Below are 27,037 nucleotides of genomic sequence, written 5' to 3'. Positions count from 1 at the left end.
GGCAACGAGAACAGACTGGCGCTGCGGCGACAGACCATCCTGCGGGAGAAGGGCAGGAGGCAGGCCAGCCGCGGGCCAGCCTACATGTTCAATGACCACTCCACCAGCCTCTCCCTGGACGAGGAGCGCTTTCTGGACGCGGCAGAGTATGGAAATATTCCYGTGGTGCGCAAGATGCTGGAGGAATGTCCCTCGCTCAACGTGAACTGCGTGGACTACATGGGGCAGAACGCCTTGCAGCTGGCGGTGGCCAACGAGCACCTGGAGATCACRGAGCTGCTGCTCAAGAAGGACAACCTGGCCCGGGTGGGGGACGCCCTGCTGCTGGCCATCAGCAAAGGCTACGTTCGGATTGTGGAAGCCATCCTGAACCATCCTGCCTTTGCCGAGGGCAAGAGGCTGGCCCTGAGCCCCAGCCAGTCGGAGCTGCAGCACGATGACTTCTACGCGTACGACGAGGACGGCACGCGGTTCTCCCACGACGTGACGCCCATCATCCTGGCCGCGCACTGCCACGAGTACGAGATTGTGCACACCCTGCTGCGCAAGGGGGCTCGCATCGACAGGCCCCATGACTATTTCTGCAAGTGCGCCGAGTGCAACCAGAAACAAAAGCATGACTCTTTCAGCCATTCTAGGTCCAGGATCAATGCCTACAAAGGTCTGGCCAGCCCCGCTTACCTGTCTTTGTCCAGTGAAGACCCTGTCATGACTGCCTTAGAGCTCAGCAATGAGCTGGCCGTGCTTGCCAACATTGAAAAAGAGTTCAAGGTGAGTAGACGGATACTCATCCTGACAGACGCACCAAACTTTATCCTTCATTAATCAGCAAGATAATGTGGGAAAAGATAGAGTTGTTTAGTGAATGGAAGATTTAAATCTTTGTGAATGTCTTATTGCTGTGTGCTGGCTGTAATTCATGCTGTTTGTGTAGAATGTACCATTTTTCTACTTCGGGTCAGGCTGGAGAGTAAAGGAGGAACTTCAGACCCGTGGCTGAAGCTGGCTTAACAAGGGGGAAGAGGAGACTGAAGTGGTACATTTTAGTCACTTATGACRGAAAAATTGCATGATTCTCTTAAAYCCTTGTGCATTCTCATTAGTTCCTTGTATTCRGACTTGAAGCTTTCATACTTCTTACAATGTTTTGCATTTATTCATAAAGAGGACTCTAAATAAATGTCCTCCTTTTTTAATGTGCTTTTCTGGTAGGTCTGTTCACTTCTTCCTCTCGTTCACTTCTTTGTACTTATATGTTTTATATGTGAACTCTCTAGAGTTAAAATACTTTTTAACTTTGAAAGACTTTCTAAATTTTAGTGTTATACAGAATTTTTAATATTTCATACATGCATGTTTTTGGAAAAAAATATTAACAGCTGAGACCCAGACTCCATAGATTCTTGAAGTATGAGTTAAGGCAGTAGGAATGTAAACTTTTTTCTATCAGTAAATGCCAAGTCAGGCCTTGTGTAAACATTGCCAATGTTAATTATGACTTGGGTTGGCTAAATCACTTAGGCTGGGTTTGCCTCATGGAACCCTCTTGAAAGCAGATGCTACTGTGACACAGCAATGTTTGTGGACTTCACTAGCAGGAGATCAACCCCCTTCTAAAGTAGTAACAGAGTCATTACCAGCATTGTGTTAGCAGGTGTTTGAAGTTGTCATGATCAATATTTTAATCTTATCAGTGGTACAGTTCACAAGGCTGTGAACCTGTCTCTACTCAGCCAACGTGAGCTGAGATGCTGAATGAATGAACTGCTGAACGAATTCCTCTGGACTTGTGCTCATAGGTGTATCTTTGTGTCACCTGTCTCTTTCAAGAATCTGAAATATTTATTGCAGAGGGAAAATAAGGAGGAATGTACAAGGCGATCTTAAAAACAGCAGATAGACAACTTAAATGGGAACAGAGAAGAAAAACCMAAAATATTGGGACAACCATTTCAGTTTATTGCAGAAGATGCATATCTGCCCMATGAAGTCCCTGGCAGAAATTTTTAGGACCTCAGTGGACTGAGATTTCATCCACTGATTTCATGCACAGCTCTGARAAGAGTATTGAAGCCACGTACTTGTTTCTTTCTCTTTAGCAGCTGCTGATAGGAACAAAAGGACTTGATTAACTTAAAGTGGAATGAATTTAGAACAGAACTGAAAACCATTTTTCATAAACCATAAGTGCAGCCTGTTAAGTTTGCAGCTATGTTGAGATAAATAGCATGTCTGATTTGTAGGGACTGTATCACTCCCTTTACAACAGYTGGAGTGACACTAAGATCATTATAAACAAAAATAAAATCATCATCTRGAACTGCAGCAAGAGGTAACCTTGAAGTGTATGCTGCAGTATATGATCACTGAGATGACTGGGAGCTCAACATTTGTCCWTGGAGCCACCAGGCAGGGAATGGAGCACACAGATGAGAACCTGAGAGGGCTGGGTTACAGARCAAACTTCTGCAGTACCATGAGGAGATCCTTCTTTRGTGACTTCTGTTGTTCCAGTTCCTCTTTTGCCTCAGTTGCTTTCTCTAAAATGACAGCTTCACTTCTAGTACAGTCTTGTACAAAGCATTTAAACCGATTTTGAATATTGTCCCTCAGCAGAAACAGGAGGCTGGATGAGAGACAAAGCAGCTCCATAGTGCTGGGCATKAATCATCCAGGCTCTGCTGGGAATGTACATATTCTTTGGACAGAGTGGAGGGGAGTAGGAACAGTGAGGAGCAGAAGCACAAGRCAACATAGAAATTTAACTCTCCATTAATTTAAGGTTTCACCAGGAGCAGCAGCTGGCAACATGTGGTCTTTTGGGAACATTTTTATAGATGCTAAAACCATGTGGTGGTTCTGGATAAATATTRAAGACTGTGGAGTACATTTATTACTGAACTGATGAGAGCTGACATTTACACTATTGATAAGCAGTGACATTTACAATATCTAGACAGGCCAGGGAATAGACTGCAAAATACCTGCCTTAGGTTCAGTGGAGGCACCACAAGTGTGTAAAAGTTGCAAGAAATGGATGCTGTCAGCTTTACAGAGTCTGGGCTTACTTGTACTCCTGCAAGCTCATATCCCTGCTTGCAGCAATTAATCTTAAAAAATTGTTGCCCTTGCTTTATTTCAGGAGTTTGACACAATTATTTGGAGAATATAGTCACTGCGTAAAAGTGTGGCTTTGGTAAAAATGTATTACATGTGTTAGTGTAATCAAAACAAGTATATTTTTTGTGCATGGGTTAGGGGGACATGGCAAATCTTTGGCTCCACCTAGGGTTAGCCTGAGCCATKTAAAGTATTTCAAATCTTACCTAAATGGAAACTAAACTTTCTAGTAATACACCATTTTAAGTCACTTATTTCAGAGTGCTGATGGGGTGTTGTTGCAGGGGAACTTTCAAGGGGTTGCCTACAGGAGCCAGTGACAGATAATTTCCAGGACTTCCTCAGAGACAATAGAAAGGCTCATGCTAAACTGTGATGCTGGTTGCTTTATGACTGCCCTGTAAATTGTTTCTCTTTCCTAATATTAGGGAGAACACTGACCATGAAACTGTGATTCACACGAAATAGGAAATGCCACAATCAGTGGAAACCACTATTCTCTGRAATAAACACCTTTCTTTCTACAAACCTGTGCAGTCGTGTCATCTGGTATTACATGCCTTTTGCAYTTTGTTGCAGATGTTAAAAATGTTGCAGTATTTAAGAGTGTTTTGGAAGAACACTTTTGTTAGGAGTAAATTTAAAAAAAGGTAGATTACTTCTGAAGGAAGACTAAATGGACAGATGAGTCAAGCACAGTGTAGAAATATTTCCGTTCGAAGCAAATACCTAATTCAGACTTCCTGAGTAATTCTGAGATATTCAGGGTTTTCTGAAGACCTTTTAATTTAGTTTTGTGTCATAGAATCATAGAATGGTTTAGGTTGTAAGTGACCTTAAAGATCAGGTAGCTCCAACCCCATTGCCTGTACTTGCACTTGAGATTGCCTCAATTCATGTGCAGTACATGGCTTAGTGTGCAGTTTTACAAAGTTTGATATTATGTAGAATATTTTTATTTTTGGAAATGGTGCTCATATTTTCTGTCATCTCAATGCCTTGCCCACCTAAATGTTAATATCTTTTCTATGTCTATAAAAATGTAGGTAATAGATGACAAATGTCCTGCAGAGACGTAGCATGGAGTTTTGAGAGGGACAGCTGTGGCCCAGTGCTGTTCAAAGTGGATATGATTAGCATTTATTATAAAGTCCACTGCAAYTATAATGGCAGCTGAATGGTTTATTGTTAAAAGGGACAGTATGGAAAATGTACTTTTAAGTTAAATGTAGGTATGTTTGCTGTAAATTAATCCGCCTAATAAGGTCATCTGAGTTTGCTTTTCTGACAAGAAGCAAAATTCAATTTAGCATCTCAAAGTCTGTTTTTCTGGTTTGTTTTTTTTCATTTATACAACTCACACTACAGAAATGGGATCCCAGTCTTCACTATAGCTACTGTCAGCTTTCTTAAAGAAAAGCTAAAGCATCTTTTAGAGAAGGAGTGAAGCACTGAGGGAGTAAGGGGCACATTTGAAAGGGAAATGATGTGCTTAGCTCTCCTGGCCATGCTCTCCTTCTCCATGGTCAGAGGAAGGCAGAGCATGGGCAGCTGAGGTTTCAGAGTGACTGCAGCCTGCTTCKGCCCTACTCAGAACCCCAAGACAGTCTGCAGCTGCCACGAAAACAAAATGGGCTGGTGACTCACTCAGCACTGCTGCTYTTGTCCTCACCCCTCTGCCAGCAGCATCTTGTTCCCCTGGTTCCTCATCCCCCACAGTSCTCACCCCAAATTACCACCTTCCCTCTGCAGCGTGGGAACAGCTCGTACTGCCCTCTCATGCTTGGTGTGGTGAAATTCGGCACAATTTGTTTTTTCCTAAACTGCTGAGGAGCCCTGCACCAATGTTGTCACATACAGAGAATAAAGCACACATGCTTTACTACAGAATTTAGGGCTGGTCCTTTTTAGAGCTTCCAACTGGAATTTAATTGCTAACTACCATACTACCATCTGAAGTTTCCCAGGAATGTTTTTGGTTTGTTTTTTTAAATCACTAAGTTTAAAGTTAAAGTAGTGTTAAATCCCTAAATTTAAATCAATAAGTTTACAACATGTAGTAAAGGAATTATCCATGCCTTTGGCCACTTTGGAAAATAAGTTAAGCCAAACAAATTGCCATGATCCCTTAGCTCACATAAATGGTGAGAGACATGTGAGACTCAGGAAGGTGGAACTTCATATGTGTGTGTGTCAGAGAGACTTTGAKGAGTGTATCAGTCATTTTTGCAATCGTTTCATTTTTGTTCTGCCGTCAGCAGGCTCTGCCTGTGCCAAGGCTGAGGTGGAGGCAGTGATGGGCAGCGCTCAGTTTCCCAAAGCTTGTTTGCCATAACACGACTGCCAAGAACTTTTCAGCTCAGCTACCACCACTGGTCACATCTGTGGCAGTATTTAATGGGAGGGGGAACTGTTTTATTGCATTTTCAGATGAGAAAATAAACTGATAGAGTTTATGGATGAATTTACTGGGTGCTAATTTATACCATGGTACTGTGTACAAACCTAAGTTCAGAAGGAATAATTGCCCTGTGGAGTGATGGTCTCCTCACACACTGTTTTGAAAGTGCGTGTCAGGTGTCAGTCACTTGAGCTGGAAAATACTGATGAACAGCATGTGTGAGTGAGGATGTATGTACTTCTACCAGAAAATATATACCTAGTAATATAATATAATACTTTTTAATTGTTATTGTGAAAGCCGAATTATATTRTTCCTCTGTTTATTGAAAATTATTCATTTTTTAATCTGATATTCAAGGGTCAAATATYACTTTGGATAAGTTGGTACCTAGTCATACAAGGGTGTATGGTTGCCTCTATGTTTTTCTTTTGTCTGTTAATTTAAAATGGTTCATTTTCCTTTCATTTGGAAAAGAAAATTCATATATTAAAAAAATTGAATACTGAATATTAGCTTCTGCCACAAAAACGAAAGCCAAACAGAAGGTGATCTTTTACTCTCAAAAATGTCTTTCTGTRGTGCCAGAAGTCAGGATTTTGGTTAACCTCTCCAATTCTTCATCTGAATAGAGGGAAAACAAGCAATGTGACAAAAAATTACTCAGAATGATAGGAAATGATTAGTTTTACTGTTTAGCTTTTGTTGTCTTTGTAGATAAATGACATTGAAGTGCCTTTCTGTTTTATGACAGATCTGAGTTACCTTGTCTATGTTATATTATTTAAAAAAATAAATCACCAGCAGTTTTATGTAGAAGTAAGATAGTGCCTGTAAATATTTGTTGTGAATGTTTGCATCCATCTAAGTAAAGTGCAGTGCAAAATTTGGATGCAATCCTTTAATATAKCCAAGTAATAAACTGTTATTGTAGTGTTGTGGGTAATAAAGCACAAAGATGCATGAAGTACACCCTGAGCAAATAAATTAGGGTATCCTGTATGCTCAACATAATGGTTTCTCTTTCAGGATGAAGTATTSGATGCATTAGATGGCAGTTAGGATGAAGGAAGTCTTTAAAAAGAAGGGGCTAAATAGAAACTAAGAGTGGAAGAAGGGGAAATACTCTGAAGARCAGACTGSWAGAGGTGGAGATGTGTCTCTGTAATAACAGCATTTGTAGGAAGTTACTTTGAACATGCCCCAGAGACTGTGTGAGCAGCCCTGTGTGATGTGGGGTGGTTGGAGGTTTTTCCCATCCTTTTGTTTAGGAAAAAATCTACAGTGATTTCATGTTTTTAATACATTAAAATGAGCAGAAATCACAAAAATAGCAGAAGTTGTWGAACATGTGCATGAGTAAATCTCTTGTGAGATTTTTTTTAGCTTTAGATATACGTCTTTATCTAACTCCCTGTCTGTCTAGCTATATTCATCTTTTACGGCCCAAACACAGCTGCGTGTAAAGAGTGGTTGATGAACTGTGGATTGCTATGATCAAAATACCTTTTTTTCTGTTTTGACTTACATCTTTTGGAAAACAATGCCCAAGGAAGGAAAACACTTGGTAGTTCAAGCTATTAGCAACTGAATCTGCAGTTGCAGGGCAGTATTTTGGCTCACACGGTGAAATCTCTAATGAGGTGCCTGAGCTAGAGCAGAGTTGCAGTCAGAGATGTGGCATCACACTAGCTGTAGCACTGCTGGCAGTGTTGCTGGAGAACAGCAATCAGATCTTGTAATTGCAAGCTAGAAGAGATGTTGAAAAATGAGAAAGCCAAAGTTTACAAGARTAAGTTTAGACCTAAGAAAATTCTGTATATTTATGAAATTCTGAAGAAGGTTGGGAATTTAGATGTGTTCTGTGTAGGATGCTCCTCTTGTCCAATTGAAATCCCTAATAAGTACGATTTCATACATCAGAGCTAGTTATCTAGACTTTTGTGACAGTGAGTAGAAAAAATTTCCCTGTGCTATTCATCTTAACTTGACCTGGACATTTCAATGTGTCATGCAACATTTCTAAAAGTGTTTTGGTTTTTTATTTTACTTTAATTGCCTCTAGAGCAAGTCTAGAAGAATGACTCAGATGTGAAAATTGATAATGTAGATGTACAAGACAACCAAGGTGTGATGAATCCCAATCTTTGAACATTTAGGAGAAAAAGAAGCAATAACAAGATGCAAAGAAGCTGTTCATGTTCACAGAGGTGTAGATGGGACRCAGAGCTATTCCTCTCATGTTGGATCTTATCAGCAAGTTTTTTCTTTCTGCTCCTGTTTTCCAGAATGATTACAAGAAACTGTCTATGCAATGCAAAGATTTYGTAGTGGGACTGCTTGATTTGTGCAGAAATACAGAAGAAGTGGAAGCAATTTTGAATGGTGATGTGGAGATGAGCCATAATAATGGAGAGCACGGTCGCCCCAGCCTTAGCCGCTTAAAACTCGCTATCAAGTATGAAGTTAAAAAAGTAAGCAATTGTGTTGATCAAACAGGCATGTCATGATGGTGGTATAAAATTGTGCTATCATTGAATGTGATGTTTTTATGGCCTACAACATTGAAATGAATATTTGTGCCCTTTTGCACAGTGTGTTTTACAATCAAAAAAATTCTTGCTTGCAATACAAACAAGAAGTAGGTATTTAGGGTGAATGCTGGTCACAGTGAGTATAAGAGCAAATGACTGAAGCAATGTGTTATATGCAAAAGTTTTAGATACGTATTTTGATTTTAAATCAGTTTTTGAAAGAAAAAAAAAACTAAGATGGAAGAAATTTTCACTACTTCCAAAGTAATGAAAAATGAGCTTGGGTCCTTCAAACTGTTTGAGTCTTAATGCTTCTGCAAATGTGATTTTTCTTGCGATACTTTCTCTTATCTCAATAAAGGCAGGTCTTGCACCTTCAAGCAGTCATCTTTTAAGTACAGAGAAAAATTGTAGAAAAAAAATACTACATTCAATTAAAATTTTAATCTGATTTACAGATCTAGATTTAAAAATGTACAGTACACAAGAATCTGCTCTTTTTTTAATATCTGCCTTTGCAAGMTGCTTCTTATTCCATTCAGAGGACACAAAGAGCCTTATAGGACAGACTTCCCAGTTTTGCAGTTTGTCCAAATGCTTCCAGAACCAAGTTATAAATAATCATTTTCTGATTTCCTGCAAATGTGACAGCTGTTTTCTTATGCCAGCTGAGAAAAACAGTATGTTAACATATGAAAATATGACATATTCTTTCTTTCATATGTGAAAATTAAGTAGCATTTTTTTCAGATTCAAAGGCTTAAAGTTTCAGAATTTCTGAAGCAGTAAAATTAACATTGTAAAGGTCAGCAACATATACAGTTGCCTAGGTAAATTAGCGTTAGATGAAATTACTAGTTTGTAATGGAACACAGTGTTAATAAGTTTTTAAAATTATTTATTGTTGCTGATGGTAACATGCCTGTTTGCTGGGAGGTTTGGCTTATCACAAAATTTTTTCTTATGCCCTTGTTAATGCTCCTTTGAATATAGGCTGCATTTTTTTCAATTTCAGCATTGTTAATGCACTTCATATGGCTGTATTTTAACAGCATTTACTCTGATAGCATTTTTTTTGTGCTCTGTTTCTTCACTGCAGTTCGTAGCACATCCAAACTGCCAGCAGCAGCTCCTCTCGATCTGGTACGAGAATCTGTCGGGTTTGCGGCAGCAGACGATGGCAGTGAAGTTTCTGGTTGTCCTGGCGGTAGCGGTGGGACTGCCCTTCCTCTCCATGGCCTATTGGATTGCTCCCTGCAGTAAGGTCAGCCCGGGAAACCTTGTCAGGGCATTCTGTTAACTCCTCTGCACGCTGGTTCCTGTCAGAAACAGTATTTTAAAGTCAGGTTAGAATGGAATGGTGCGAGGTTGCATGTTCAGACAATTGTAATTAAGACAGGTAAATGCGTTGTGTTAATTGCAATATATAGTAAACTAAGTTAACATGGTTGACCAAGAGCTGCCTTGTAGAAATCCTAYTTTACAAACAATGAGTCAAACAGTTTTTCATGAAGCTCTTGCCTTAGCAGGCAGATGCAGAGGATACTAATTTTGTATTGATTCAGAGCTAAACTAAGTTCAAGCCGTGGGTTGATTCCAATTACTTCAAAGGCAATTTTTTTTCTATAATTAAAAATAAATAGATAGAGTCAAGACAGTTTTAACATTGATCATATTTCATGAGGTCTTCAAAGCAGTTACACAGCTTGCCCTGTATTCACATGCAATATGCTGTCTGAGATTGGGCACTGCCAACATATCTGGTTTGGTTTATCTGCAGCAGGGAAAGCCTTCCCTGTAACAATGTGTTGCAATTTCTGGCCTCAYGGAACTTTGTGTTGAATCTCCTGGTTCATTTTGAGTGGACACTAATGAAAAATCTCCCTTGAAAGCATGTTATAGAGAGAACAAATGGCATCCTATAAGGATTGCCCGACATTTGCAATAGAAGATACACAATTCCAGCAGGTTGAATCCTGTGCTCACACAATGATTTCAGGGGAATTGGAAGGTTGAAAGAGGACTGGGGTCTTTGTGTATTTTTTTTTATTGTTCTCTGAGATGAGAACAGTGGGCCTTTTTAGTTTTGCCATATTTTTTAATTTCTTTCAGTCTAGACAATAAAAATCMGTTCCATTATTTTCACTTTTTGGTATTGTGACTAGGGGTTTTACGAATACTTTTGTCTTAAAACACACCTTGAGATTCAACACATTTCAGTAATTGATTTTCTGCTATAGTAGTGACTTCACTGTTATTTTCTTTTTTCAATGATTTATTCGTCATACACAAATACAGTTAGTCTAAAATTAAAAAGTACTTTTCTGCAGCTGCCTACTAAGTGGAAAAGCTAATACTTTTGATATTCATACAGGCACTTTCAAAAAGAAAGCAAAGAATTGCTCAAAGTTCAACCTTGTGTGAGTTTCTATAGAACTTCTGGATTTTTAAGTGTTGCRCTAAACCATTTTTTTAGGTTGTTCTTAGTCATTAGAAAGCTGAGAACTTTTCCATTGTACTAGTCAGGAGAAAATTAGGATTTTACAGTATTACAAATACAACTGTTTGAGATATCACAACTTTTTTTAAAAAAGAAAATAAGTTGGGAAAATGGCACAAGATCTGTGCTAAATTGAGTATCACATAAGTCAGGAAATGGAATTCTTTTTCTTCATAATTCACTCATGGTGATRATGCTTAATACTTTTATTAAGTGTGTCAAAATCTTACTTTCTGTCTTGCCTCATAATGAAGCTGGTTGGCATTAAGAAATGCAGCAGTTATAATAGATTTTTCTCTTGATTATCTATAATAGACATAAATGTCACAAAATAATTACAATATTATTTCAAATCACTAAGTTAAAAAATATATTTTTTAATTTCAGTTTCACTGTTATCTATCACTGATATCCTAACAATGAAACTGATAGTTTATTCTTCTGAAAATAGCAAATAAACAGAAACTTCTAAAGATGATGTAAACAGGGCATCATGGTGTATAAGTGTTTTCAAATATTTATTCCTTTGCATTACTGAAACATATGACTATCTGTGTTATTGCTCTTTGTGCATATATTTTATTTGGAATAAGTTAGTGCAATATCCTTGTGTTTTATAATCTTTGTTGCAGCTGGGGAGGATAATGCGTGGACCTTTTATGAAGTTTGTAGCCCATGCAGCCTCTTTCACCATTTTTCTTGGTCTGCTTGTCATGAATGCAGCTGACAGGTTCGATGGCACCAAACTCCGACCTAATGAAACAACAGACAATGTAAAGCAGCTTTTTAGGATGAAAACATCCTGTTTCTCATGGATGGAGATGCTCATTATTTCTTGGGTAATAGGTAAAAATTTTTGSTTTAATTTGTCTTGCTGTGATTTCAAGCTGAACCCAATTGAATCCTTTCCTATTTATGTTTTGTGTAAAAATTGCAAAAAAGAGAGTGTATTCAGCTGCCTGCATTCCCACATGGACATGATGTTTTTTTACTGGATGTCAGCAGGATTCACGAGTATCTAGTTGATCACAAACATTCAGACTAAATATTTAGGTGAAATCTACATTATCTGAATTTAGTTTTATGAATATCAAAGCAAAGTGCCTACCTGTTTTCTGGGGGAGGGTTGAGTCACAGTGTCAGCTTCCAAGGGGAAATATTTTTACATGATGAGCCAAGATTTTTATGTGTCCAATTGTCTTTTTCTGCTAAAATTCTCTTATTTTGCAAGTATGCCTGCAGAGCTAATAGTGTTTAGCTGAATAGATTAGTGACACAAGAGAAGAARAATATAGAGCCCGGAACATTTGGTRGCAGATTTCTCCATCCCAACACAGGAATTAAAGGAGTGCTGTGAGTAGTATTCTGACCTGACCTGTTCAACTTAATGATGTAGAACTATTCAGCATCAGAACTTGAGCACAGAACTCCACACATTTTGGCAATAAAATTTGCCAAATTATTTTTGCTGTCAGATTCTTATTTATAAGTCTACTCCCTTTTATTCCAGTAGGGTCTATATGCCCAATATTTCAAGAATCTGGGTTCTGGTTRTTAGTTAAGTCAGTAATGTGTGAGAGTTAAATTCAAGCTGTCCATTCAAGAGCTTATGCATGTGAAATATTTTTATTTTATGATCTCAGTGTGATTGAAATTTGTATACCAACTGATTCTTACAGCTTTAAAAGACATTGGCAGTATTTATTTATTTAACTGTAAAGCTGCTTATAAATTAATGTAATTGTGTATTTAAAGAATAATGTAGCACTTAGATTTCCAAAGCCCATAAATATCAGTATTTTCATTTGGTAAYAATGAAGTAAGTAATAATTCATCAWTTTGAAGTTCTAGGTTGCAAATTTAATCTATTTTTATATCAGTGTCAAGCACGACAGGTTATGAAAAATTGATTCATGCATACAGATGTAACACTGAATTTAGCTACTGTAATTGACATTATTATTGTCATTTTCTGAAAATGATGAAAAGTTCTTTCAATTTGCTAAGTGTAAAATTAATGACATTACTAGTTTCAATTTTTTATTAATTCTCTTAAGAATCTTAGAAATATACTTCGCAATTATATAGTTTTTATCTTGAAAAAAGAAAAGGATTTTCACRATAGAAAGAGCTGTCTTTTATATTTTGTTACTAAGGGACAGTTAGGAATCAGATACCTTTGTCCTTTTGAAGCATTAGGTGTGAGTGCTCATTTGTCACATATGTTTTCATTTTCAGTAAGAGAGTCTGTGCTCAGGATAATGGCAAATAAGAAATTGTAAGTTCTTCTTTAGCTCTACCACCACGATATGATCATGCCAGAGCATTTCTGCTCTTCTTGTSTCTTCCTGCATCTGTAACAGATGGTAATACTCACATCCCATTCCTCTCTTGGAAAGCTTTTGTGGTTTTGCAGGAAAAAGCAGTCTAAATGATTGTTATTATTACTCAGATGAGAAAGAAGTCTTGGAATGTTTATGAATTTGCAGGTTCAAGGATTTCATTTKGTGTTCCAACTCCCTCTGATCAAAATTGTTTTGAGTTCGACTGCAGCCRAGAGCATGTGCTATATATAATAAAAATATAAAATAAACGTGAAGATTAAAGAACACACTTCTTCTCCCTTCTGTCTTATACAGGCATGATATGGTCTGAATGTAAAGAAATTTGGTCCCAAGGTCCAAAGGAATATCTGTTTGAGTTATGGAATATGCTTGACTTTGGTATGTTAGCAATTTTTGCAGCATCATTCATAGCAAGGTTTATGGCATTTTGGCATGCGTCCAGAGCCCAGAACATCGTTGATGCAAATATGAAAGATCTGACAAGTCCAACACTGGAGCCCAACATAAAATATTACACCTTGGGTGAGTTGATTGYACATGACTAAATTTTACTTCTTGGKCCAAGAWGAACTTATTTTCTGTTAATAAATCTCCAATACCATAGTTCCCACAATGTAGTACTGAAGAAATTCCCACWTTTTCTTATGACAAGTTGAACATGAGCCAGCAGTGCCCTGGCAGCCAGAAGGGCCAAGCGTGTCCTGGGGGGCATCAGGCACAGCATTGGCAGCCGGACAAGGGATGGGATTGTCCCGCTCTGCTCTGACCTGGGGAAGCCTCACCTCAAGTGCTGGGGGCAGTTTTGGGTGCCACAATATAAGAAAGGCATTAAACTACTGGAGAGTGCCCAAAGGAGAGCAATGAAGATGGAGCAGGGCCTTGAGGGGAAGCCATACAGAAGTGGCTGAAGTCACTTACTGTGTTCAGCCTGGAGGAGACTGAGGAGGGAGCTCACTACAATTTACAGCTTCCTTGTGAGGGGAAGAGGAGGGGCAGACACTGATCTCTTCTCTGTAGTAACCGGTGACCAGATCTGAAGGAATGGCCACAAGCTGAGTCAGAGGAGGTTTAGGTTGGATATCAGGAAAAGATTCTTTTCCCAGAGGGTGGTTGGGCACTGGAACAGGGTCCCCAGGGCAGTGGTCACAGCATCAAGCTTAACAGAGTTCAGGAAGCATTTGGGCGATGTTCTCAGGCACAKGGTGTGACTCTGGGACCTGGTACTGTGCAGGGTCAGGAGTTGGACTTGATGATCCTAATGGGTCCCTTCCAACTCAGTGTATTCTGTGATGCCACTATTTGATCTCAGTTGCCCTGGCTGTGCTTATACATCTTTTTGTAGACTCTTCTAGATAGCAGGCACTGAAATGATCTAATATCATAAAAACCTCACTGTCACCCATCCCTTTTCTAGATMATTTTAATCTGTTCAATGGCACAATATTGTCCTGCAAACCAATCTGTGTTGGTGCAACCATAAATAGAATGCAATGTCATACAGGTTCAGAACTAAGCAATGAGATGAAGGAAGTTCTTAAACCTGCTTTGGCAGCAAAGTCAATATATCTTTTATATATTATTTGCTCAGAGACTCTATTAAATTTCTTTATTATTTCTCAATCCACTCTCTTTACCAGTAAGAGATAAAAATGTTAATAAACTTGCTTGGCATATTTGAGAAGTCCAAGAAGCTATTTTGCCCAAATGAGAAAAAAAAAAAAAAGAATTGTTGTCTTCACTCTAAACACCACCACATCTCTCTTACCATTATTAGATATTTTCCTACAGACACTGAATTACATCCATTTCTATCTCTTTCTGTGCTTCAATGCTATTTCTGATAAAGTTACATTTCTGCAGACTGCAGAAAAGTAGAGCAATTAAAATGTATATGTTCTGAAACACATTAAATTGCAGTCTTATAAATTTCACTGGAAAGTTATAAATTTCACAGAAGTCCTAAAAGCAACTAGTTATGGCATTTTTTTTTCATGTGTGCAGGTACACTGAAGTCTGCTTGGAGAKCATCTGCGTATGGATAATATTAACAGTTAATATTTAATGCCAGTTTAGTGAATATTTAATGCCAGGTTTTTCCATAGGGTAGCAAACATAACTTGACGCACACCAGGTTGAACATCAGCCGGCAACGAAATTGAAATGCTGACAGGAATTCTAATCTTTTGYTTTCAGCCAGAATAAACTGGGATCCTTCTGACCCTCAGATCATCTCGGAAGGGCTGTATGCAATTGCGGTGGTGTTGAGTTTCTCGCGGATTGCCTACATCTTACCAGCTAACGAGAGCTTTGGGCCRCTGCAGATATCACTTGGCAGGACTGTGAAAGACATCTTCAAGTTCATGGTGATATTTATCATGGTGTTTGTGGCTTTCATGATAGGCATGTTTAATCTCTATTCCTACTACCTGGGGGCCAAACAAAACGAAGCATTCACAACGTAAGTACAACTGAGTAAACTGTAATTTCTTTTCCTTAAAAATAACTCAATAAAATATTAAGTGTTCTTTGCAATACTGCTGTATTTTTGGATGTGGGGAACTGAGATCTGTTTATCAAAGTAAGGGAAAACGCGTCTTCAAAAATGGAGATAGATAGGAAAAAGTACCTCAGGGGTTTGAACCTAGTTTTATGTATATTTGTAAACTGATCAAGAGGAAATACATGTATTTAAATTAACTAACCTGAAAAAAAAAGCGTACTATTACCCCACCATGGCTTTACCCTGGAATTATGAAATAGTAAAAACTCAACTGGAAGATTATGGACCATAAGACTCTTTTTGAAAATTGATGTACTGCTATCAGATATCCTACCTTCTTAATAGTTTTAGAATATTTGTTATATTAATGGTGAAATAATTCATAGTAAGTGAACTAGTGGTGCAATTTAAATAAAGYATTTGCAGGCTAATTTTTTAAACTTTACTTTCACAAGTAATAGCAAGCTCATAGCATGTAGATAAATGTAGTTAACAAGTGAATTGTTATATTCTTTGACAGATRGGTATATAATTCCTAAACTGAATCAGATGATTTTACTGTCAGTCCTTAGTATTAGGAATCTCGTGTTATGGAAACAGCTTGTACCTATGAAATTAGATACTCTGCTTTTATGCACTGAGGTGAAGTTCAACATTATGATAATGTAAAAATTTGTACATTGTATAAAAATTATAACTGGCARTTTATACAAGAATATATAGCTTTTCTTCAATAACATATGCGTGTGTCCAATTTCTCCTTTTAGTGTTGAAGAAAGTTTCAAAACATTGTTCTGGGCTATATTTGGACTCTCAGAAGTTAAATCAGTTGTTATCAATTATAAACACAAATTTATTGAAAATATTGGTTATGTCCTTTATGGAGTCTATAATGTTACCATGGTCATCGTCTTACTGAACATGCTTATCGCAATGATCAACAGTTCATTCCAGGAAATTGAGGTAAAAATTCCRTTTATGATGAAATACCACAACATTTACTCTTCCAACTAATTGTTTAAATATCCTGGAAAATTTCCTTGCTGACATCTTATTTAAGTAAAGGAGCACGTAGGTTTTTGGGAGCAGATTAGAAAAGAATATTAACTGTTCATTTTTATTATGAAATACCTGGCAATTACCTGGCGGCTCATGCTTACAATCTGAGTGGAATAAGAAAGTGAGGCTGAGCTGTTGTATGTTCTTGAAGAAGATGGGCTTACATGGTGTGACTTTGTGAATCTTTTATTTGCCTTGTTTGTAATTACTTGGGAAATAATTGTAATTACATGGGAAGTAAAGTACTTATTGTTACAAGGATTTCTCCTTCCTATGCCTTGACTTTGCTGGCACGTCTCTAAAGTGCTGTGTTCTTTCATTGAAACAAGTGTTGCTTTAGAGCTCTTCAATGAACAAARCTTTACCTGACAAAGTAATCAGCAGGGCTACTGAAAATCAGCATGAACTTCTGYATTCTGTGGAAGGCAGATGGCTAAATCATTATCACTGTTTAGGAAAAAAGGAAGCAAATCTCCAGGAGCTAGGCCACCCCAGACTTTCCCAGGAGATGCCCTTGCCAAAGCAGCAGACTCAGTTTTGACTCCACTCTGGTTGAACTCTCTGGGGGCTGCAGTGAGTCCAGCTTGAGCAAGAGCAACATGTTGTCTAGGGAAGTTCACATTCTTCTGACTCAGGAGGCCACAGGGCAAACCTGCCGGGTTTAGAGCTTTCAAAATACAGTGACTGGACTAAACAGCTTCTAAAAACAGGCACAAAAATATCGGGTCATGACCTTGAACTGATTTCAGTCCTTTCTGCAGAAGACCCTCTTAAATATTACAGGGAGGAATAAAGTGTTTTGGTGATCACAATTGGTAAATATAAAYCATGGTGATGATAACATATCTGGTTTAATCATATAATCCAGCAAGTGGAAGGAATTAGGTAAGAATCACCTAATCRTTTTTAACTTCATGTTAATAGAGTCTACAGACTCCTAATAGGGTCTGTCACTGTGATCCTGTATTGCAGACTATTAGCAATCACTCTGGAGCAACACTTAAACTAAATCCATTCTGTTCTTCTGCAATTGCATTATTTTAAATGGATTAATAAGAACAGTTCAATTCATTGAAATTATGGGTTTCATAGATCATAAGCAAGTTCTTGATCTGTTGAGATGAACTTCCACCAATTATAGTCAAAATGTGCATAAAGTTTTTCTAGAGCATCTTCAACAGTCAAAGTGGTCTTAACAGTGTGTTAACAGCTGTGTTTCTGTTTTACAGGATGATGCTGATGTAGAATGGAAATTTGCAAGGGCTAAACTTTGGTTTTCTTACTTTGAAGAAGGGAGAACTCTTCCAGTACCCTTCAACTTAGTGCCAAGCCCAAAATCTTTGCTGTATCTCCTAATCAGAATAAAAAAATGTATTTCTAAACCATTTTTGTGCCAAARGAAAAGCTTTCAGGAAGATGCAGAGATGAACAAGGTAATTTTATCCTGTGTATACTAACTTCTAATTTTAGAAGATAAAGCAAATTTTAACGTCATTTTTATTGTTGCCCTGCTTTGCTCACGGATTTCGCAACGTACTTCATTCATACTGAAGTCAATCATTAATGTGGGTGAATAGAATAGAATAGAATAGAATAGAATAGAATAGAATAGAATAGAATAGAATAGAATAGAAGTGTTAAAACTGCTAAAGTTCATGTCCAAAGATATCTTCAGCTCTCCCCTTATGTGCAAGTCATTTCTTTTCAGAATGACATCTGGATGGTCAGACAGATTTTACTTTTCATAAATGCACACTTGCTTTTTCCAGTCACCATCTGTTCTTGCATGTGCTCCAAGAGATTTCATTTTTCATTCCATTATTTTGCCAGTCACTGAAGGAAGGTTGAGTAGCCCCAGGTTTCTCAAATCATAACTTTGACCTTTTTTGAAGGTGGGTCTGACATTTGCCTCTCTGTAGCCTTTGAGGACCCCTCTCAATCTCCATGTTCTTTCAGAGATGATAGCATATTAGCAGGGGGTTGATGTTCAGTGTGGATGGAGCACTCTGGATCCAAGGGACTTGCCTGGGTCAAATTCTCTCAAGTTCTCCCTGACTCCTTGAATTCCTTCACTAAGCACAGAGGCCTGAGAGGTTGTTGATGAAGCCTGAGGCAAAGAAGGTATCAGCTCCCTCAGTCTTACCTTCATCCATTGTCACTTAGATCCCTTCCCCACTGAGCAATAGGCCCACATTTTCCTTGTTCTGCTTTACATTGCTGTTGTAGCAGTAGAGGTTCTTCTTACTGCCCTTGCAAATGTCACCTTAAGGTGATCTTTGTTTTCCTAACATTACCCTCACATGCCTGGGCAGTTTCTAAGCTCCTACTTGCAATCCTGTGACTGCTTCCACCAAAAATTCACCTTGCTTTTATTGTAAAACATTTTGTTACCTGTTTTACTTACACAGCTGCAGTAAAAAAGCACTTGAGTTCATTGGACTTGCTTAAAGAATGTGTAGTCCGTGTATTTTTCCTGCACTGTCTTGGTACAAATCAAATCAATTTCCTTAAAAGAACATGGAATGTTGGGTGGTATTGGAAATGTAAAGTCTGGCACTATTCTAGCACTATTGTGACATGTTAGGGAAGAAGAGTCATGGAGGGCAGCTGATCATTCAGTGGGTAGAAAGGTGAGCATATGCTAACATATACACACAAAAAAAAAGAAGGAAGTTAGGATTTATCCTGGTGGCAGAAACAAAGTTTTCTTCTATGGAAATTTAAATGTGGAAGGATCTTTGTTAAAATGGGYTGTGATCAGAGCAGAGGCCTGCTAAATGTTAGAAGTTTTGAGTCTGTAGTCAAGAGCCTTTAGTCATTAGACTGGGGACCASTAAAGAATTTACATGCATCTGTCAGTTCTCTGTCACAAATGTGAGCAGCACATTTTTTTCACAGTTACCAGTTGAAGAGCAAAACATAAAAAAAAATGCTTACAATCCTAAAAGGAAAAAATGGAGTTTTAGGGAAAAATCCTCTGCCTCTGGTTAAGTTTACAAGAGTTTTTTAAAAACAAACATAGGTATTACAAACACTGTCAACAAAGAAAGATTAGGTTTAAATGTTTCATCTGTACTACCAGTAATTCTTCTAGTGTTTCACAGATCTCACTTCATTTTATTTGGGAAATCTAATCCTAATTAATTTAAGACCTAACAGAGATCTGCATTTTCTCAGGCGTTTAATGACTCTGACATTTGCAAAACTTTTCATCAAGCTGCCTAATGCAACTCGATTTCAAAACCTCTGTGAGTGATAAAATTGCCACTGAAATACTGCCCATATGAGGAGATGCATATAAACTTAAACTTRAGTGATGGTGGAAAACAACAAATGGTTCTTTTTCTAATTCACTTAATTTGTGAATTTGAAAAGTACATAAGTAAGTTATAAGCTTGTTTTAATGACTTTTTAGCATGAAATTTATGTTCCCATAAGACAGGTGTCTTAAAAGTCCAATTTATATAGCCTAAGGAAAGAAGATATATTTTTATCATTCCATTCAAACCTTGCAATTCATGTTTCTAGAAGGATGCAAAGTGTAATAATTACCAGTTCTGCATAAAACAGTAACAGGTTTGCCAGCTTTTACAGCAGTCCCTCTGAAAGAGAGCTGTGAGGATGCAAAACATTGTTTATCAGATTTTTTCCTAACCCTGAATTAATTTTTAGTCTTCAAATATTAATGCTTTACACTCACTGCAGATTGTAGTACAATTAATCTTAAATGAAATGTGTTTGCTCCCCAATCAAAGCAGCTATAAAACTGCAAATCAAATTTAAGAAGAAAAGCTTTTACATTGAAAAACATAAAACATCTGATTCACATTTATTCRTTCCWCAGCTTTTGCAGCAGGRTGACTGATATTGCCAGATGATTGTRTTTACACTTAYTTCTTGGGCTGCCACRTGCTGTGGAGTTGACTTTATCTGAATCTRTRAGATGTTGCCATCTTGTGCACTTCYAAAAMGTAGCTAAAGTGGTTTTGTGTTACTTTTTGATCCACTGCTGACGATTTGTTATTGTTGAGACTGTTTCATGGCATCTTCTCAAAGGCATTCTCAGGCTTTTGGGATTTTTATTTTGACTCATTCAGTGCTGAGCAGGTTGGTGCTGCTGTGACTGCTGAGCAGGGAGCTRCTATAAATAAAATGAGTTGTGCAAAAGATAAGGAAGCCAAGAAGATGGCTGTGTTAGTGCCAGTGAAATGTGGGTAACTTAACTCAGTATTGAGAGTATCTCAGTTCAGGAATCGCTTGCCCCTATTCAAGCATTTTTCCTCACAAAGTAGGGTAGGATAGCTGTAAACTCTTGTCTCAGACATTCCAGTTGCCAAACCATGTTTAGGAAGATGGAAAGTTGTTCTGGTGCAAGTCCTGCCTGGGAGGACAGTGAAAGTTTACTGCCAGAAGACATTGCATTACAGTGCCCAGTAATGTTAACACACACTCAGGTTCACAGATCCACACGGTGATTGTTCTGCTGCAGATCCTGCATGTTCTCAGTGCAAAAGCAGCAGCAGCTTCAGAGTGAATGTAAAGACAAGAATTAGGGTGGGAATGAGGGAAATTCTGCTCCTAGRTCCAGCTCTGCCCTGATTGCTGTTGGCAGAAAACAAAGCCAGATGCTGTCAGTGCTAAAAGCAAGTAATTTACATAGCTGTGTTCAAAGTGTAGCACACCAGAAATTAATTTCCTGAAACACATCTAAATATAATGCTAAAGACTGTGAAGATGTTTTCTTTCAGGCTGTTGATTAAAAAACAGAGATTTCTTGTTTCAGGCTAGAATTGGAATTTTAAGCATCGAATGAGAAACTCAAACCAATAAAAGAGAAAAATAAATTAAGGAAAAGGAGAATAAAAAAAAAAAAAGCATGAAAACCTACTTTGACTTTTATTCTAAATTTTAAAATTGCCTTGGGATCGAGAAATTTTCTTTTTCAACTGTCATAGAACTTGTCAATCTTCCTGAGCTAAAAATCAGCAGTGGCAGGTGATTTAAGCCTTGTTCTTAAAACATGGCCCTTCAGAAAAGAAAGGACAGCTATTTATTGAAGGAGCTTTAAGCCCTCACTCAAACAAGAAAAATATGTTAGCTCTCACTTTCCTAGTATAAAACACTGTTTCTGAAATTTTCATGAGTGGCCTCTGGTTATAGGAGCACAGAGTAATTTTCTGGGAACCCTCCCTGCAAGCATGGGCAGTGTTTTGCCATTCCAAGCCTACAGATGCTTCTGTTTTAAGACATTAATAAAAGTGCGAAACAAAACAGCTACAATAATTACATTTCTATTCTGATTGCRTTGAATTTTAAGTAATTCTAGAGAATGACAAAATTAGAAGCAAATTTAAAGATAAGTTTGTCAAGGAGCAATATTCCATATATGGCGCATTTTATCTTTCATACAAAACTCTTGGAGAAAAGTTATTTTTGTTGGGATCTATGTAATTGTTTTCTTTAATTGACATAATTTCCCCTCTGGTTACTCATGTTCAGTAGATGTTAACTTAAAAAATACGAGGTCAGTCATCAATGTGACAGGCTGAATGTACTCTAACACTAATTTTGGAGAAAGAAAAAAGCCATAGGCATGAAGCTTAAAGAGAGTTTAAAGAGAGCTTAAAGAGGGTTTTATTAGATGTTATAATGAAATACTGGCAATCTCTGCCACCAAGTGGTCATTCAGCAATTTACAAGGGATCTTGTGTTCTGTTACTGTACACGTAAGAAGATTTAATGAAGTTACACACTTCTAATTTACCTGCCAACTTTCAAGGTCACCCATTAATTAATTAAAAGTAAATTATTCACATTTAAAAAAATGTGCTGAAGGGTGAGGGTTAAGATAAAGATGTTATGATGTGCCTAGTTTTGCAGGTTTTCAGTGTTTTAACACATGCTACTAATTTTGCTATTTCAAGTGAAAATCAGATTATAAGTAAGCAATAAATTAACTTTGTGATGTGAACCAGTCTAAGATAAGCTTGAAACTGGTAACCAGCATGACAGATYCCTTATAAAATATATAATAAAATATGTAGTAAATACTAAAAATTAAATGCTAAAAATACATTCATTTGTAGATTGTGTATAAACTGGTAACAGGATCATGAATGGTATCACAGCTGCAAAGTCAGGGATCCAGCAGTGCAGGGACACCAGCCACACAACTGGAGCCCAAGTTGACAGCCTAGAACAGCTTTACCCAAGGCAACTTCCCTCTGCTGCTGCAGAGGAAGCATGTGCTTTCTCTTACCCTACTCTATTATTTCCAGTAATGGTGCATGAGAAATCCAGGAGCTGAAAAATCYAGGATGATTGTTTTTCTCTTTTAAGCCAGTAGTAAAGGTGAGGCCCAAGAGAGTACTATTTGTTCYAAAATCCTGAAAAAAATAGTGATTACAAAATTGTGTTAACTCACTAGTCATTATTTTTTMTTATAATTCAGATACCTAGTTTAAGTTGAAATATTTTGATAAGATTATGTTTTCTAATATGTATTCAAAGTATTTAAAGAAGCACTATTCAAGCATGAAAAAAACAACAATAACTTACCCTTTTCATACATTTTTAGTTTCCATCCACATGTAGATTAATATGTTAGAGAGAAATATTAATTATTTTAAATATACTATTTATCTTATATTATTACTTTTGGTTAGTTAAATAAACATAGTCTGAACAGCTAATTAATGGGTTTTTTTCAAGTATGTACAAATAGATTAATGAATCTTTCTAAAGAACAAAAGAAATTTCCAAATTCAGTGCAAACTTTATATTAATTGACAATGAATGTTTTTTGCCAATGGATGTAATCAATTTTTATGTCAAAATACAAGCCTAATCTAATAGAAGATGTCCCTGCTGTCTCCCTGGGGGAGAAGCAAAGGGAGGAAACCTCCTCATTCTCACCTTGCTACATCACAGTCTGGAAGGGTTTTATCAACTCTTGTGATAAAATTATGTATGAGGACTTTACCACAGCAATTTAACACTTCCCAAAATTGACAGTTAATGTTCTGTCATGTGACATATACATGATATATGCGCATTGTTCTTCTATTTATATTGCAGTTTAAATAATGTTTCCATTTCAGCTTGGTCAAAGRAAGCAATCAAGTATAAGAAGCTCAGATGAAATCCACTTAAACAGTTTAAACAATCCTCCAAGACAATACCAGGTAAAAACCAGTTTATTTTTAAACAAAATCAAGAAGTTGTAGGATGTGAACGAGAAAGGCTACAGAAAACAAGTATATTTTATTGACCGCAAGACAGAAAAAAGATTTTCCCTTGGGCAGGCTAGTTCTGCTCTGTTCTTACATTATGCAGTGACTACACAAGTTTGTTCCAAAACTCCCTGACTTTTTCGCATTTTCCCATCCGATTCATTATGATGCTGGGATAGATATTAAGATTAAAAATCTACACCATAAACATGTTGTGTGACTTTGTATTTGAAACATTCTTGGATTAGCATAATAGGTAGTACAGCTGCTGACCCTGCAAGCGTGGCTGTAGAGATGGTCTCGGGCCATTAATCTGGGGATAATTCACCTCACAGTCAGCTCTGGTCAGCTCTGTCATTGTGGAGAAAAAGCAGACGCATAAATCTATGTTTGTTTTATATTTTAAAATGAAAAAGGATCATGCCATGGACTACGCCCTATGAAAATACTAATCCCAAAGACACATCCTAAGAGGTACTTGGATACCTTGTTTTTTTCAGGTAATTTGAGCTAGTGGGAGAATCAGGGGCAAAATTATTTTTTTTACTGGAAAGGTAAAATTTACAATAAATTTGCTAGATTCCCCTTATTATTAGCAGAGAGATTAGTCATTCTGATGGTGTCATCTATTTGATCCATTTTAGTTGTGTGAGATGAACAGTGCTCTCAGATTTGCTCTTTTTATCCATTGAGGGAAATAAAAGTGACAGATATGTATATTTACATTAGTAAGTATCTGCCTTTGGTTAGATGAATCCCAGCTGAGATWCTTTAATGACTCTTAGAATTTTGGGTCCTATTTTCTCTAAGCCAAATATTGGGAAACATAACTTAGCAAATGTATCAAAATAAGTTCAAATAAACTGACAACAAAAGGGTTTAGCTGTTAGCTACTGCTAAGCAGGGTCATTGTCATCTTTGGGTGACAATAAAAGCCAGATGGTTTCAGCAAAGCTGCGACTGTATTAATCATTCTTACAGACTCCAGTAGTAGGTTAAGCCTTGTGATTTATAACATTCATAAGACTGTCTTTAGTTTTCTAACTTTCAATTACATATATATATATATGTATGTGCAGAATTATAAAGGTTAAATATCTMCTGTAGATGAAAGCAGAGATTTTTACATTCAGTTCCTTTAACCTGCCAAGTCCTACACTGAAAYGTCTGAATGCAACAAAAGGTAACAGAGATGTCATAATTTAACCCCAGCTGTCAGCTCAGTACCCCACAGTTGCTTTCTCACTCCCTGCCATGCCCCTTCCYACCACATAGGAGGAGAATCATAACAGGTAAAACTTGTGAATTAAGAATACTTCACTAATTTAAATAAAGAAAAAAATAGCAGTTGCAGTAGTAATGAAAGGTAGAGAGGGACGAGCGGTGATCAGCCCTCAAGGCCAAGCCTCCCGCAGTTTATACACTGAGTATGATGCTCTGTGGTATGAAATATTCCTCTGGCTGGCTTGGTTCAGCTGTCCCAATCATTTTTCCAGCTTGCTGTGCACCTGCTCAGTGGCAGARCAGAAGACAATGAAAAATCCTTTACTTTGGGGAAGCACTGCTCAGCAACAGCTAAAAATGTGCTATTAACATTATTCTCATAATAAACCCAAAACTCACTCTGTACCAGCTACTAAGAAGAAAATTAATTCTGTCCCAGCTAAAACCAGGACAAGAGCTCTTAATCTGAAATGTCRTAACAGTACTAGTCCAACTAAGAAAACTCTTTTTTTCCTTCTTCCTGCTCTGCAGAAAATAATGAAGCGTCTCATTAAAAGATACGTATTGAAAGCTCAGATAGATAAGGAAAGCGATGAAGTCAATGAAGGTGAGTATGTTGATGAATTGTATGTTTCATCAGAGAATCAAAACAAACTAAAGTGGTTACATATGGCAATTGAAAATAATGTTTCCAAAATTCTTAATCCACTTGACATGTTTACAAGAGCAAGATGTAAAATTAACATGAAATTGAAGAGGAGATAGCATTTYTGTCTCTTCTCTCCCACCAGAAGCAATCACTGATCTGACAAGCTATAAAACGTGTTGCTACATCTAGTAATAGAATCATGGAATAGTTTGGTTTGGAAGGACCCTCAAAGATCATCTAGTTCCTTAAGGATCTGGTGAACTGGGCAGTGCTGGATGAATGATTGGATTCAGTGATCTTAGAGGTCTTTTCCAAACTAAATTACTCTGTGATTCTGTGATTCTGTGATCTCTCTTGTAACAGAGCAGCAGTTTCCTTAACAGATTCTGTGAGTTTTGTGAACTGATGTGTTCTCTCACACTTTTGCCTTCAGATTTGTTTAATTCCTGAACTGCATCTTCATATTCAGCTGGCCAGAGCTCAGTGCTAATAACATCAACATTATGGGTTTAAATCCCYATGTGGGTTATTCACTTAAGGGACTCAATGATTGTTCTGGGTCCTTTCTAACTCAGTCCATTCTATGACTCACCAGTGGGCAGTGGAATATCTACCTTTTCTGTTTCAACAAAGAAATACAGAGAAAACCTGTGATAATTGCAACCTACTTGGATATGATGTTTTCTTCTTTCATTTCTTAATATTGTGATCTTTTAAAATCTGTTACAGGTGAACTGAAGGAAATTAAACAGGACATCTCAAGTCTCCGGTATGAACTCCTTGAGGAAAAATCTCAAAATTCTGAAGATCTGGCAGAACTTATAAGGAAACTTGGGGAAAAGCTGTCAATTGACTCTAAGGAAGAAGAAARCAAGAGATAACCGAGGTGTTTAAGAGATGCAACAGAATGTTAACAATTCACTTAAAGCCATATTTCTGTTTTCCTCAACTCTAGCTCACATTTCTACAAAAGATTCAGAAATTAAATAATTCCAATTCTTTATTGAAAAAACACAGTGGCAAATCCTCTAGGTCTACAGTAGGGAGACGATACCACTTCAGTAAAGATATTTATTTTTTACCTGCTGAAGAACAGTTGATCTGAGACAAATTAAGTACTCAATTTATCTCTTTTGGAATTCCAGTGGAAACTTTTCCTATGTTAACTGTTTATTTTTTGTAAATTTCGTTTTGTAAGTGTTCTTACATATATTTTAGTGAAGCGAAAGAGTAAAATTCCAGACTTTTAAATATGTATCTCATAAGCTATTTCATTTTTCCAGCATTCCCAACAAGGCAAAAAACCCAAAAAAAMCAGCTAACAGACTTTCTTTAAAATGTGTAAGATTTAAAATAATTTACGAACATTTCAGTGTAGAGGTAGATACCAGGACACTCAGAGCACTGTGTTGTACTTTTCCCTACTCATCCCTGTCACCACTGGACTATCCTGTGAGATATCTAGGTTCCAGT

The 27,037-nt window shown here is 37.3% G+C and overlaps 1 protein-coding gene across 1 annotated transcript; it reads left to right on the top strand.

Moving 5' to 3' along the window:
* Positions 1 to 27,037, top strand: TRPC6 (transient receptor potential cation channel subfamily C member 6). The gene is made up of 11 exons (XM_057370811.1): positions 1 to 771; positions 7,810 to 7,995; positions 9,155 to 9,319; positions 11,188 to 11,401; positions 13,195 to 13,422; positions 15,094 to 15,358; positions 16,168 to 16,363; positions 17,689 to 17,892; positions 23,560 to 23,643; positions 25,447 to 25,522; positions 26,294 to 27,037. The coding sequence occupies exons 1-11, from the start codon at positions 85 to 87 to the stop codon at positions 26,443 to 26,445; spliced, it is 2,457 nt and encodes an 818-aa protein (XP_057226794.1). The 5' UTR covers positions 1 to 84; the 3' UTR covers positions 26,446 to 27,037.

This window comes from Malurus melanocephalus, unplaced genomic scaffold (genome assembly GCF_030028575.1).
Source record: "Malurus melanocephalus ecotype Western Australia unplaced genomic scaffold, MMel_1.1 scaffold_134, whole genome shotgun sequence".
NCBI lineage: Eukaryota > Metazoa > Chordata > Aves > Passeriformes > Maluridae > Malurus > Malurus melanocephalus.
The sequence above is the reverse complement of the archived record's forward strand: the minus strand, read 5'-3'. Positions and strand labels throughout refer to the sequence as shown.